A 14676-nucleotide genomic window follows, 5' to 3' on the forward strand; every position below is an offset into this window, starting at 1 on the left:
AAAGGCAACTTACAATAAGTGCATTTCAACTATAAGGATACAAACTCACAACAAGAACGTGCAATTTTGTAGCTGAATCGAGGGGGGGTGGGGGTGAGGGTTAAGGTAGAGGCAGTGTCTTCCTCGATGAGCATATACTGCTTAGGCCCCCCAGGGCCACCGAGCATGTGGGTCTCCCCTGACAGACGAACCAGAATTCAAGTTTTGGAGGAGAAATGTTTTCAGCATCTCAGCCCAAAGCATAGCAAACCGTGTAGCGACCATGGAGTAGAGAGGGTGCGCCGGGAACACAGGCTGCTCCATGTCCCATGTGGAAGTGTCCCTGAGCAAGACACCCAACCCCTAACTGCTCCCCAGGCAAATGTAAACCATGGGCTAGAAATGTAAGCCGCTTTGGATAAACGCGTCAGCCAGATGACATGTAATGTAATGTGAGGTGTTTGTGGCTTTACCAATCAGATCTCATGGTGGAGTCTCACCTAGAAAGCGACGTCCCAACAGAGAATAGTAATGTAATAACTCAGCCTTTTGTTTCATGCTCCATGGGGGAGCACTACAACAGGTAAACTACCTGCACACCTAAACTAACAGACAAGGAAACTCCACAATTGTTCTATAAAAACAAAGAATTTGTCCTAATGACTTAAGTCAATAATAAAAGATACAATGAAAAATTTTAGGAATTTAAACTCCTTTTTATTCTCGTTTCAGACATTTTACAGAATCAATGATGACAAAGAAGTAACTGACAGTTACATAAACCAGATTTTATTGATTGCATTTGCGTTTATTTGTTTCAAGTCTGGTGCTAATGAGCATGAAGTCAACAGTGGTACCGTAGTTTCATTCTGAACAAACTGAACCTGGAACTACAATAAAAAACAAACTGTGCCAACAGAAACGGGTGCATACTGTAGTGCTGTTGTGACCCAGCGTAGAGGGAACGCTCACTTTGCGGCGGGGACATCCAGCCGGGCCCCGCAGAGTCTGCTTTAAGGCCGAGCCTTCATGAACGCCAGCGGCTGAACGAACCACTAAACCGGGACACCTGAATGCAGCACAGCTGATGAGAGACAGAGACTGATGAGTAAGACAGGCCAGACACACAAGTGAGACAGACAGGACAAGCAGTGCATTAACACAGTGCTTCTCAAACTGGGTTGCAGTGGTGTTACAGGTGGCTTGTATGGGGAATTCTGAATTATTTTATTTCAAGAACTTTATCGAGAACCTCCCACATTAGAAAAATAAAAAGTAAGCAGACAACAACAACAACATGCAGATCCAGGCTCAACATTGAGGATGAATTGAGAGGCCGCATCAAGTCTGCAACCCTTTTTTGAAAAGATTTGTAGTGGAAAGCAGCCACAACAAACTATTTTCTGCCAAAAGTATAACAAGATGGTTTTATATTTTATTTGTTTTTGTCTGATGGAGCAATCTGGTTTACTTGAAAGGGAATACAATTTCAACAAAGGATAGTCTCGAAATGTTATTTCAATAGAAATTCAACATGTACAATATAGTTGGGATGTGAACATTTTTTCTTCCTCCAAAGTGGGCTATTGATGGGGTGTTTGAACTGGACAAGCAGGTCAGCTCTGTGGTTAAAGCTAGTTTCTTTCAGCTTCGGCTTCTAGCCAAAGTTCAACCCTATCTAAAAAGGGCTGATCTTGAAAAAGTCATGCATGCTTTTATATCTTTTACATCGGCCAATCAGAACTAACAACCGGGACAAAGAAACGCCGGTGCTTTCCTCACTCCACTGGTTAGGTACAGAATTGATTTTAAGAATCTTTGTTTAAGTCTCTGTATGGACTGGTCCCAGAATATTTATCCAGCCTTGTTAATGTGCATCAACCCTCCAGAGCCCTGAGGTCAGCTGACCAGTTGGTTCTGAAGTTCCTAAGTCATTCCTTAAAACAAAATGGAGATTGAGCCTTCAGAGTGCCGCTTCCTGTGGGGCCTGCGACTAGCGTTTCCACTTTTAAAACACGCCTTAAGACCCACTTGTTTACCTTGGTAGAACTAAGTCACTTGTATTGGATCTTTTATCCGTTTGCCTTTCACTGTTATCGCTTAGTTGTTGTTGTTCTACTTTTGCTCGTATTGTTTATTTCTGCTGATCATTTTATCCTGTAAAGCTGGCCATTGGCCTTTAAAAGTTCTATATAAAAGAAAGTTGACATTGACATGTGTTGCTGACATGTGCTGACAATAGTTTAGTTTCGACAACTACTTTCTTTTATTTTTATGAGCTATTTCTTGTTTTTCTCGCGAAAGACAAAAGCTAAAAATGAAACACCTCACACACACTTTTATAACACACCTGCAACACATAAGTTAAATATAGTAAACACATGTGGTTGTATTATGGTCTCTGAATAAAACAGATCAATTTAAACACATTCCCACGAGTCATTTATTAACACTTCTCCATTTGTCAGTTCAAATTGTTGCGTTCATACAATGCATTGAAGCTTTGTCAGATCTTCCTGCTTCTCTGAGGGAGAAGGAACAATCTGTCCCATTTTGAGTCATTTGGCTTCCGTTTGTACTTACGGCTTGTGTTGATCATTTCTGTATTCCTTAGGATTTTTAGTAATATGTAATCACAAAGCGAGTTAAGATACTTTGGATTTTTCACAAGGGCTTGATGCACAAATTTCCACCGCGCTCGCCAAACTCTTTGTTGTTCCTCAGTGCGTTTACCTGAGCAGCTCTAAGATGAAGAGAAGCTCCTGGGATCCACCTGGTTCATCTTCAGGTGGTTGTCGAGGATCTGGAAGATCTCCTGGATGTTTGGGACGTAACCCGATTGAAGTTTCGACCACACAGGAACATCTGGGAGGGGGGAAATGAAACATTGTTACACCAGGACGTACCAGTGAGAGAGGGGACATGACCACCCTGGAGGGGGGGGGGGGTAGTGGACGCTGAAGATGGTAATAAAAAGCTCGGGACAAGTGTCAACAGGGACAAGTGCATGTCATTACAAAACAATCTGGTCAAAGTAAAATGTTCTGAATTTTTTTTTCTCTCAGCGTCCTGTTACCAAGTGGACCGGTACCGATAGTTGGAGACCACTGGTGAAGAGTAGACAAAAATATACATCTTTTTGTGCACGTTATTTTTTAAGTATATATTTGGGAGATATAAAGCATACACGTGTACGTTTTGCATTTTTCTTCTAATTATTACTTTAATAGGTCAGAGCCCATTGCCCACAGTATTCAATTTGCAAAACAAAGTTTATTATGTCAAATACAGAATGGTTTGGACCAATCAGAACTTACCGTTCAGAGTGACCTCGAAGGCTCCTGTAGACAGGAAGTGAGTCTCCATCATGTTACAGAGGAAGAAGGCCATCAGACAGGAGAAGATCTGAGTAAAAACAAAACCAGTGACAAAGGTCAATACAATGACGCGGTAACCCATTGAATCCTCTGTTGTCGTGGTTACTAATGTTGCATGGTGTAAAATAAGTATATAATCCACGTTTCAAAAACACAAATATTGACTATTTGTAAAATGTAATTTTAATATAATAAACATTCCATGTATTTTTTTTTCTGTCGCTCATAGTGGGGCCGCGCCCCATTGCCCTCTATGGACCAGCCGCCACTGGTGACAACCCTAGTGGGAACATGTACCTTGTTGTCCTGACTCCAGTTCCAGGCTCTTGGAGTGTCCATCCCAAGAAATATGAAGGGATTCTGACCACTGACGATCAGCAGGATGGAGAGGAGCTTCAGGTAAGAGATGAGGGTACCAGCACACCTGAGGAAATACAAGAGACAAGGCAGGAGGTGAAGGTGTAGTGATGCCAGAAATGATGTGTTGATGGTGGTGGCGTTCAATGACATTGGGCTCACCTGTTGAAGGGGGTGGGAGGGAAGTTTTCGCCTTCGATGCGGATGTCCGGGTACAACTGGCTGATGGCTCGAGAGTACTCCTGAAACACTTTGTTGTACCCTCAGGAAATACTGAAACAATACAGAGAACACCTGTTGGGTATGTACGGTATGTAAGGTCCAAACAGGAAGTATAATGACCCTCCACCTTGCTGAGACCAGGTACCATTGTCTGTTTACCTGTAGCAACCTGTAGCATCACAAATTTAGCAAAACCCATTGGACAAATTATTAATACAGAAAATGGTCCTAACAAGCTAAGCAAGACTAAACATGCTTAGCAAGATTTATTTCTTCTATAAATTTTAATCTCCTAGAAAAGATTAAAAAAAAACTTTCAATGTTTGTTTGATTACTTCACAAATTAAACAGTTTACTAATTATTTGAAAGAAAACAAAACGCACGTTATTTTATTTAACTTGAAACAAGAAGAGCATTTTTACTTAATGATCCATGGAAGAAGAGAATAGTTGGATTTTTATATTAAATGTCTTCTCGTTTGAAACAAATGATATATAAAACAATATGAACCGCGATGTAATATTTAAGGGTTCGGGTTACCATTTGAATCCATGTATAATTGCTTATAGCCTTGGATCTTGTTATGGAGCATGTTTCACCTGCCCGAGTCAGACGGGTTCTACCGACACACTGATTTTATCCATTTATCCATTAATACACGCGACGCCGCCAAGACGCTTGTTAGTTCGTCTTTTAACTGGAAGCATTTAAAACAGTTTCTCTGATTCAAATGTTTGTCGGGGGTTTATTGTCTGTTGCTAATTGTTAGCCTGTTAGCAGCTACCCTGCGTGCTAACTAACGTTAACTCACCAGTACTGGAACTTGAGCATTGGCCCAGAGTACAGTGAGGGCTTGGCGGCTCTTCCGGGTCCATTGTCCGGTAAGGTGTCCGGGGAGAGACCAGGGCTTTCGGTCGGCTGTTGTTCCAGCTGCAGGCTCGAACGGCCGAGATAAACGTCCCGGAGCGTGAGCGCCGTGAAGAGGAGCAGAGCCGCCAGGAGGCCCGCCTGGCTGTACTCCGCCATGTCTGCTGCTGTCTGAGAAGAGGGTCGACCTATCTGTCCGGAAGCATTATCATCCATAACACTACTTCCGGTTAGACACCGCAACACAAGTGCAGAGTGGTCCGTTTGGATGTTGAGTACTTGAGTATGTCCCTTTACTGCATAGATTATTATTAAATAGGTAATTTGTACTTGTATTTGTGGTATAATAAACACGAGTTATGATACATTTCAATCTGTTAAATAACACATGCGTCATAATTTAATATTTTTGATCTATTTGCCTAGTCATGCGGTATTTGTTTTTGTAACGCACCTCTGAAACGTCACATTTAACCGACAGTCGGTGGTAAACGTGACGTCATATCAATGGGACGCTCTGCGGTCGTGATCTGAAAAGGATCAAATAACGTTAGATAGTTTTAGTGATTATTCTACGCACAGTTTACGCAGCAGGTCGTGGATACAGGCTACCTGACGTCAAACCGGCAAGTCTAAGCTTATTTCTTTGAGTTGACGTTTCGTTACATATCGTCACTGAACTAACACATGAACGTTACGTCAAACAACTTTTAGTTGCACTTCTTCAATTTTCTTTTTTTTAACTTGTCGTGTTTCAGGAGGTGATTACCATGTTGAGTGTGGGGCGGGCGGTGAAGTCCGGCATCTTGCAGCTTCCTGTCCGACTCTCTGGACTCGGGTCGCCGTCAGGAGTCCAGATGTTCTCTGGACTCGGGTCGCCGTCGGGAGTCCAGATGTTCTCAGGACTCGGGTCGCCTTCAGGAGTCCAGATGTTCTCAGGACTCGGGTCGCCTTCAGGAGTCCAGATGTTCTCAGGACTCGGGTCGCCTTCAGGAGTCCAGATGTTCTCAGGACTCGGGTCGCCTTCAGGAGTCCAGATGTTCTCAGGACTCGGGTCGCCTTCAGGAGTCCAGATGTTCTCAGGAGTCAGGAGGCTCTCCAGTGGTGCAGGTGCAGCAGGCTGGTACAGCAGCCTCTCAGACTCTGCTCCGGTTCACCTGTGTGAGCATTACTTGGTGAGCGTGCAGCAGGTGAGCGGGCTGCCATGGTGGCTCAGCATCATTGTTGCCACGCTGTCGGTCAGGACGCTCATCACTCTGCCACTCGCCACCTACCAGATGGTCATAATCGACAAGGTGAGTGATAACCTGAGGGAAGGAAAGGATTAACTTCAGCTGTCACAGGTACTCTGATCATTACGTTTCAATGAACTGATTAGTGGGTCAGGGGTTTGTGCTCTACACGTGTATGTTGTGTGTTCAAATTCTCATGGACCGTAGCCTCTTCTCCATCACGGTAACCATAGTAACCCCCAGGTTATGTAAAGGTGGAGGCACTGCAGGCAGAGATCTCGGAGCTGGCAAAGAGACTTCGATATGAAGTTTCAATCAGAGCAAAAGAAAGAGGCTGGACTGAAAAACAGAGCCGGTAAGAAACCACACAAACGAGCATCTGGGTTTTTAAAAGTTTTTATAATAGAGGGAGGGAGAGTGACATCGTTGCCTTGTCGGGTATACATGGTAGTCATTAGACGATATGTTATGATATAAAATCTTTCATGAAGCTCCACCTAGGAGATGTGACCTCATTCATTTAGTCAGAAGAAAAATAATATTTTCCACTGTTTCTTTTCAGATTTCAATTCAAGAAAAATCTGCGTCGAATTGTTTCTCAGCTCTACATCAGAGACAACTGTCATCCCTTCAAAGCCAGCCTGCTGATCTGGGTTCAGCTGCCCTTGTGGATTAGCGTGTCTCTGGCCCTCCGAAACCTGAGTCTGGATCAGTCTGGTAAGCTAACATCTACAAAAAAAGTTATAAACCTCAGATAGCAAGGAGGATCCTCTATTAGGGTGAGAGAAGTGTGATAGATGGGATGCGATCAGAATAATTAACAAACAAAGTACAAATGCATATGAATCAAATGATTCATATAGTTGAATAATGATGAGAACATTATGACTAATATTTACAGCAACAGTGGATAGAGTAGGTCAACAATAATATCAAAAGCAATAATGAAGTGAACAATGATACTAGCAGAGAAGGTCAGGGAGGACCACCACAGGAACAACCACTGTCCAGATTTAACCACCATCCAAAGAAACCTTTGAGGCAAGAAGACTCCAGGGAAGAGGCTATTTGAGGCTACAGGACATTAATGTACAGGAACCCTAACAGGAAGAGGAGATGTACCTCAGTGTGATGTCCTCCAGCAGTTTGGGCCTATAGAAGCATATCTAGAGGCTGGACTGAGGCGCACCTGAGCCAGGCCTTACCATCAACCAGAGCCAGCCCTAATTATAGGAGCCACCAAAGAGGAAAGTCTGGTAAACTGAATGAGTCTGAAACAGTTCGGTCAAGAGAGCGAGAACTGAGTCTGGTGAGTCGAGTAAATTGACTCTAACCCAGTCTAGTGAAATCAATGTTGTGTCCTGTAAACTTAGCCCTCATCATTGCTGGGTCGTTCTGGTAACCTGAGATAACATCTGCCTGTGTTTTCTGCAGTTCTGCAGCCTGAAATGGCATCCGGAGGCGCCCTTTGGTTCCCGGACCTCACCTCACCTGATGCTACCTGGATCCTACCTCTCTGTCTCGGACTCACTAATCTGCTCATTGTAGAGGTAATTCTGTTCAGCAGGTGTGTGATCACCTGACCCGGCGGTGTGTTTAAGGTGTCCCTCTCTTCTTCCTCAGGTGTTTTCTCTTCAGAGAGTCAGCCCGTCTCGTTTTCAGAGGATTATGACAAACTCCGTCAGAGCCGTATCTGTGTTGATGATTCCCATCGCAGCTACAGTTCCTTCAGTGAGTTAAAGGGTTGCTTCAGTATTTTCAACACAGCTCCATTCTTCCCATGTTTTTGTACCTATAGTAATCTGCAGTTAACGTCGTTCCACACCGTGAATTCACCTCTTCTAGGCATGAGGATTTTTTCCACCAAGAGATGAACAACCCTATGAAACATTTTTCTTACCTTTCATGAGAGTTGGAGAGAATTGCGAGCAATTCAGTATTTCAAAACTTCTCTGAGCGAGACATTCAATAAGAGATAAACCATTTCCCTAAAGACAACACATTTGCTACTAAATATGGAAAAATGCTGGAAGTAGCCATCAGAGGATGGGTACATGGTGGCCATAGAGGGATGGACATGGTCAGAAACAATGCTCAGGTATGCTTTGCTGCACACCTCTGTAGTAACGAGTGGTTATTTCAGTCAAAGTTGCTCTTCTATCAGCTTGAATCAGTCGGCCCATTCTCCTCTGACCTCTAGCATCAACAAGGCTTTTTAACCCACAGGACTTCTGCATACTGGGTGTTTTTCCCTTTAACACCATTCTTTGTAAACCCTAGAAATGCCAGTAACTGAGCAGATTGTGAAATACTCAGACCGGCCCGTCTGGCACCAACAACCACGCCACGCTCAAAATTGCTTAAATCCCCTTTCTTTCCCATTCTGACATTCAGTTTGGAGTTCAGGAGATTGTCTTGACCAGGACCACACCCCTAAATGCATTGAAGCAACTGCCATGTGATTGGTTGATTAGATAATTGCATTAATGAGAAAATGAACAGGTGTTCCTAATAATCCTTTAAGTTAGTGTATATATAAAAACAATACCCAAGTGCATACCTTGAATTTTCTTAACGCTACAACAAAGCAGATCAGTATTCAAAGAGTTTGGTCTGTCGTTATAGTTATTACAGCATTTTCAATGCGCATAATGTGCTCAGCAGCTTTCCACACATTCCTGTCTGCAGCCATGTTCATCAGTTAAAACCGGTTCGTATTTGATTTATGAATACAGAATTCTGCTGCATGATAGTAGTCTTTACATAACTGAGACCAGGAGCCAGGACCTGGGTCAGACCCAAGAACCAACATCTGGTCCAGTCTGTGACATCAAATATTAATCCGTGGTTGGATTGGGATTGGGTCAGGTTCAGTCATAATGAACAGATATTATAGTAAAGTGTATGTATGATATGTCCCCACAGTCCATGGCTCTTTACTGGCTCACCTCCAGTCTGGTGGGATTCGGTCACAACCTCATCCTTCGTTCTCCAGCGATCCTCAAAATCCTCAAGCTCCAAACGGTCAAATCGGAAACCCCATACAGAGACATTGTGTCTGCCTTCATCAGCAAATACTTCAAATAACCTCTGAGTACACAACAAATACTACTGATACACACAAAGAGTGTTTAGAGAAGACGTGATCAAATGTTGTATAAAGCTCAAGTACTCTGATATAACGTGTGTGTATGTATACATACTACGTGTGTATGTATGGATGTGTATATATATGTATGTATATTTATTTATGAAATTAAAAATAATATTAATAAATACAAAACTGTGTGTGTGTGTGTGTGTGTGTGTGTGTGTGTGTGTGTGTGTGTGTGCACACATTAATATACTCTATAGACTGAAAAGGTCCACACGGCTCTGTGGAAAGAGAACAAAAGTTCAGACAATAATAAGAAAACGAAATAGAAATCAGACCTGAGAACATTTCCTCTTTATTTTCCAGCTGCTTTATTTTTACTAAATATCATGAGTCTTAAAAAAATGGTTTCTGGTCTTACAGAATCTGAGCTGCTGATCAGATATTTGCTGATATTTATTGATCGTCGTTGACATTCTGTTGTAAATACTTGAGTCATTCTTGTTAGTAAGACACAAGATACTAACATTTTCACTAAAGATTTAGTTTATAGCTTAAATATGCACATCGTTGAATTTATTGTTAGACTGGAAGAAATTAATTCTGTTTTATCATTTGTTACCGCATTCAATTTCATTTAATGCACTTATCAGACAAGTGAAACAGCTGTAAAGATAAACTGTCTTATGAGTTTATTGATTGTTTATTTATTGATTGATTGTTTATCTCACAGCAAGAGGTTGAGAAGATAATGAAAAGGATGAAACCTACCACCTGTGCCCTCGACCCCTTTCCTACAGCCCTAGGGAAAGCAAACACCTCTGTGCTAAGTCCTTTGATTTCCACTGTAATAAACCACTCTCTCCAGTCTGGCAATGTTCCATCTGCCCTAAAAACAGCCATAATCAGGCCCCTTCTCAAACAACCAACCCTTGATCCAGATGCATTTTCAAACTACAGTCACTTTTCAAATCTCCCGTTCCTCTTCAAAATACTGGAAAAAGTTGTTGCTGCCCACCTCCAGGAACACCTCAATCACAACAACCTTTTCAAAAAAATCCAGTCTGGCTTGCGATTAGCCCACAGTACGGAGACAGCCCTGGTTAGAGTTACAAAGGACCTACGAATGGCAGCTGATGCTGGTTCACCTTCTCTCCTCCTACTTCTCGATCTGTCTGCTGCTTTTGACACTGTGGATCGTGGACTACTCCTCAACCGCCTACATCAAACCACCGGACACACTGACACTGCTCTTACCTGGTTTAAATCATACCTTACTGACAGAACAGAGTAAGTCTCACTTGGAAGTGCAAGGTCCCATCAACACACAGTCACCTGCGGGGTTCCCCAGGGGTCAGTCCTTGGCCCCATCCTCTTCATCACTTACATCCTCCCCCTTGGTCATGTCATTAGCCGCTATGGAGTCTCATTCCACTGCTATGCTGGTGACACACAACTGTACATGAAAACGCAGCTTCATCAACATCATCATCCCCGTCTTCAAAACGTACTGCCTGTCTGGAGGAGATAAAGGTGTGGATGAAACACAACGTCCTCCAGTTAAACAGCTCCAAAACTGAGGCAATTCTTGTTGGCACCTCTCATCAAATCCAGTCTTCCTCCATAACCGGCATAAATATCTCTAGTCACGACATTCCCCTCTCCAAAACTGTCAACAATCTTGGTGTAAGATTTGACTCACAACTAACTTTCGAAGCCCATATCAAAAAACTCTGCAAGATCTCATTCTACCATCTCAGAAATATTGCAAAACTCTGTTCCATACTCACCTTAGCAGATGCTAAAAAGCTAGTCCATGCTTTTGTCTCCTTCAGACTGGATTACTGCAATGCACTTCTCATCAGGATCCCTAACAAAAGCCTGCAGAGACTGCAATATATTCAGAATATTGCTGCCAAAATACGACCACATCACTCCCACTCATTCACTTCACTGGCTCCCCGTTTTATGATCTTAACTGTAGCACTTTGGGATTTGTTTCAAATGTAAAGTGCATTACAAATCAAATCTATTATTATTATTATTATTGATCAGCAGAAAACTTCATATGAACTCACATGTTTAAGTATAGTTGAAATATCATTATCTGTTTTTATTTATCACATATGATTTTCATGATTCCTATTTTTTTGTTGCCTGTATTGTTTCTCGTTTAAGAGGAGGTCTCAGGTCTCGTGTGAGGCGGAGTCAGCAGCTTATAACAGAACCCCGTCCTCACATCAGAGCTCAGTTTGGCAGGTCTGCTTAAGAGCACCATGACGTCCTTCATCCTCTTTCTCTGGATCCTTTCGGCGGTCCCGGTGCTCTCGGCCCGGGTCTTAGCTGGTCCGGGCTGTGCCCCTTGTGACCCGGCTCAGTGTGCTTCTCTCCCGGTGGAGGGCTGTCCTTCTGGCTCTGTTCTGGACTCGTGCGCCTGCTGCTCGGTGTGTGCCGCCTCGGAGGGACAGACGTGCGGCGGCCGCCGCGCGGCAGCCCGCCGCTGCGGGGCCGGGATGGAGTGCGTAAAGGGCGACGCGCACAAGAAGAGCAAACTGGGGGTGTGCGTGTGTAAAAGCAACTACGAGGTGTGCGGTACCGACGGAGTGACGCACAAGAGCAGCTGCGCACTGAAGAGCGCAAGCCTGACCGCCGAGAAGGAGGGCAAAGAACCAATCAGCATGCAGAACAAGGGACGCTGTTCCACAGGTGAGACACACACACACACACACACACAGGTGAAAGCCAATAGAAGTCCCTCTGAGATACAGGTGAGTGTGTATTGAGGTGAATTCCCCCCTCCGAAAGAAGTGATGATAATCCAACTTCATCCCTCTGAAAACACCAAATTCCTTTCTCACAGCAAACTGAATTCCTCCGCGGCCATTTGTCTCTGGTGGATTCCTGCAACCTGTTTCATCCTGTTTCTGTCTCCCCACCTTCATTCTGATTAGTTCTGATCTCACGGAATGATTCCTGAAACCAGTTCCAACCTGTTTCCACATCACAAAGCTCATGATGATTGTCCTTCATGCTGTCACTGACCTGTCTACAGCTCCAGTCATCGTCACTGCTCCAGATGAGGTCTACAACGTGAGCGGCTCTCAGGTGTACCTGAGTTGTGAGGCGGTGGGCGTGCCCACACCTGTCCTCACCTGGAAGAAGGTGAGTGCAACATCATAATCTATCGGTTTAGAGGACAAAAACAGACCCACTCCATTCACCCTAAATATATGAATGAGAAATTAATATTATCTCAGAAATGTACAGTTTGGCAGCATGAAGAGTCCAGAAGTGACTCACATGTGTTAATGTGCACGGTTCCGGATAGACTAAAGGAAATCTAGAGATAGAGCAATGAAGAGGTCTCTGCCACTGACCAATGGGGTGCTTTGACCATAGAAAAAATATAAGGATATTGTTGGAGAGATTACGGGTTAAAAAGGCTGAGCTCACCTGCAGCCTCAGGTATTCAGGTGTGTTCTATGCAGGTTCAGACTTTGTCTCTTCATGTTGGTGAACTTCACATCAGATCGAGTGAAGAACAAGCTGCAGCAGAATCTTCTGCCTCCTGAGGCTCAACAGACTCCTGAACTTAGAATGCACAAAACAATGTTTACAAAACAAAACAAAACACATTTTCATCACCATAGCAACAAGTGACATTTGATAGCCTTTGATTTAGCTCAGAAAATTATTCTGCGAGTATATCAATTCAAATACAAACCATCTTTACAACCCGCCAGAACATGCAGTTAAAAGTGATGATGATCATGTTGATGTTGTGGAAGATGTTGATAGTGATGAGGGTGAGGTCTTCCTCCAGGTCCTCAGTGGGAAGAAGAGGATGGAGCTTCTTCCTGGAGACAGAGACAACCTGGCGATTCAAACAAGAGGAGGGCCAGAGAAACATGAAGTGACCGGCTGGGTGCTGGTTAGTCAAACACATTCAAATATGTACGACAAAAAACATTGACCTGAAGCGATGTCATTGAACAAATTATTTTTACAGATCTCCCCTCTGACCAAAGAAGAAGAAGGATCGTACGAGTGTCACGCAACCAACTCTAAAGGAGAAGCCTCAGCTATCGGAGCCATTCACCTGGTCGAGTCCAGCAATGACATCAAACAAGGCAACAACACACACACAACCAAATGAAGCAAAGCAAACCTCATTGAGAGAGGTAGCCATACGAATAAACATACAAGGAATATGAATCGTTTAGTGATACTGACCAAACATGCCTTTTCCTTTAAATACTAATGACCTCCCCCCCCCATTACACAGTGACGATGAGAGAATGCTAAGGAAGCTCCTTCTCAGTCCCTCACAAGCAGACGTTTGACGTACAAGAACCATAACAAATGGCAGGAGTTGTTTTTGGTGTCAGAAGACATGATGTCAGATACCCAATTGAATGTGTAGAAGCACATTATATCGCTTTTATCTATTAACCTGAACCAGCTCTAACTTTATTTATCGAAGAGGAAAGTCTTCTACTCTTAAATAAGGTGACTGTCTGCTTGTTAACTCCCATCTCTCTAGTACTACAATCTCCTTAAGACAAGTTAGTGCCTTGTTGGTGAGGAGAAGGATTTTAAATGATGTTCTTGATCTATTGATTTTCTAGTTGATATAGAACCACGTTTTAACCACACGGAACTAAACTCCAAACAGCAAAAACAGTTCCACTGAATTAAAATAAACATGCATTTAAAAAAAATGTTGATGGTTAAAATAAAACACTGATATTGATAAATTAATGTATATACTGATAGAGAAAATAAATACTAATAGAATATTTAGTTTTATGTTCCTCCCATGACTCCCATGTATCTTCCTTACAGTGACTCAGGAAGATGAGCTGTGATAAGCTGGTCTCCGATCAGTTGCCACAGGAACAAGATGATTATCACAAAGTACTAGTGAGGTTATATGATTCTTCTTCATGTCTTACTTTCTATGTCTGAACTAACAACTTTTCAATTTTGGAATTTTAAGTCTACATTTGGGTTGATTTAGTTCAATGATACAATATATTCCCAACAGCAGTTATTTTAAATCCCGACAATATTTTCTTCCTGCATTCGGTGTCTTACTTGAGATTTTTGTATTTTAACAGTTCGCGACTGACTCAGATCACCATAGCAATAATACTGATGCAAATAAAATCAGTTGCAAAAAGACATTCATCTGTTCTCAGATCATATAAAAGTTTAAATTTCTTCTCCTCACAAGTCTTATCTTTTATCTTTAACTTCCCTTTTGTGTAACTTCAACTGTAACATTTGTATCATTTGTGTCACAGATCAATAATCAATATTTCATGTTTCTCTTCTGAATAAACTGTCAACATCACGTTTCCACATTGTTTTCTCAAGATGAATATGTTAATAATTAACAAACAAACCATTTGTATTATATATTAAAAATGGAAAAACTGCATAATGTTCTAATGGAACTTTGAACCTTCATAAATGTTGAATTCACATTTCCCAATTCACTTCAGATTACACGCTGTGGGAGTTTTACATTAAACCTGTAATTCT

General features: G+C 42.6%; 3 protein-coding genes across 6 annotated transcripts; 2 read left to right on the forward strand and 1 right to left on the reverse strand.

Moving 5' to 3' along the window:
* Positions 1–674: 674 nt before the first annotated feature.
* selenot2 (selenoprotein T, 2) lies at positions 675–5145 on the reverse strand. 2 transcript variants are annotated; one of them, XM_037461050.2, is made up of 6 exons: positions 4748–5145; positions 3876–3986; positions 3654–3780; positions 3297–3384; positions 2713–2844; positions 675–1063 (listed from the first exon to the last, which is right to left on the reverse strand). In XM_037461050.2, the coding sequence occupies exons 1-5, from the start codon at positions 5017–5019 to the stop codon at positions 2723–2725; spliced, it is 720 nt and encodes a 239-aa protein (XP_037316947.2). In that variant the 5' UTR covers positions 5020–5145; the 3' UTR covers positions 675–1063; positions 2713–2722. The 2 variants fall into 2 exon arrangements, with proteins under 2 accessions (XP_037316947.2, XP_062416435.1); XM_062560451.1 differs by having other exon boundaries at positions 675–1080.
* Positions 5146–5255: 110 nt separating this feature from the next.
* On the forward strand, positions 5256–9310 carry LOC119210740 (cytochrome c oxidase assembly protein COX18, mitochondrial). The gene is made up of 7 exons (XM_037461049.2): positions 5256–5429; positions 5562–6098; positions 6290–6390; positions 6598–6752; positions 7470–7585; positions 7659–7766; positions 8961–9310. Exons 2-7 carry the CDS (start codon positions 5574–5576, stop codon positions 9120–9122), a joined length of 1167 nt encoding a protein of 388 aa, XP_037316946.2. The 5' UTR covers positions 5256–5429; positions 5562–5573; the 3' UTR covers positions 9123–9310.
* A 2066-nt stretch (positions 9311–11376) lies between these two features.
* igfbp7 (insulin-like growth factor binding protein 7) lies at positions 11377–14485 on the forward strand. 3 transcript variants are annotated; one of them, XM_037461053.2, is made up of 5 exons: positions 11377–11835; positions 12182–12291; positions 12953–13060; positions 13139–13310; positions 13975–14485. In XM_037461053.2, exons 1-4 carry the CDS (start codon positions 11406–11408, stop codon positions 13283–13285), a joined length of 795 nt encoding a protein of 264 aa, XP_037316950.2. In that variant the 5' UTR covers positions 11377–11405; the 3' UTR covers positions 13286–13310; positions 13975–14485. The 3 variants fall into 3 exon arrangements, with proteins under 3 accessions (XP_037316950.2, XP_037316951.2, XP_037316949.2); XM_037461054.2 differs by having other exon boundaries at positions 13139–13259; XM_037461052.2 differs by lacking the exon at positions 13975–14485 and having other exon boundaries at positions 13139–13968.
* Positions 14486–14676: the final 191 nt, after the last annotated feature.

The sequence above is a fragment of the Pungitius pungitius genome, chromosome 2 (genome assembly GCF_949316345.1).
Source record: "Pungitius pungitius chromosome 2, fPunPun2.1, whole genome shotgun sequence".
Taxonomy (NCBI): Eukaryota; Metazoa; Chordata; class Actinopteri; order Perciformes; family Gasterosteidae; genus Pungitius; species Pungitius pungitius.

Coding starts and splice junctions, on each gene's coding strand:
- LOC119210740 (XM_037461049.2), top strand. CDS start 5,574: ATGTTGAGTGTGGGGCGGGCGGTGAAGTCCGGCATCTTGCAGCTTCCT. Junction 6,099..6,289: donor AGATGGTCATAATCGACAAG/GTGAGTGATAAC, acceptor GGTTATGTAAAG/GTGGAGGCACTGCAGGCAGA. Junction 7,586..7,658: donor CTAATCTGCTCATTGTAGAG/GTAATTCTGTTC, acceptor CTTCTTCCTCAG/GTGTTTTCTCTTCAGAGAGT.
- igfbp7 (XM_037461053.2), top strand. CDS start 11,406: ATGACGTCCTTCATCCTCTTTCTCTGGATCCTTTCGGCGGTCCCGGTG. Junction 11,836..12,181: donor CAAGGGACGCTGTTCCACAG/GTGAGACACACA, acceptor ACCTGTCTACAG/CTCCAGTCATCGTCACTGCT. Junction 13,061..13,138: donor AAGTGACCGGCTGGGTGCTG/GTTAGTCAAACA, acceptor TTATTTTTACAG/ATCTCCCCTCTGACCAAAGA.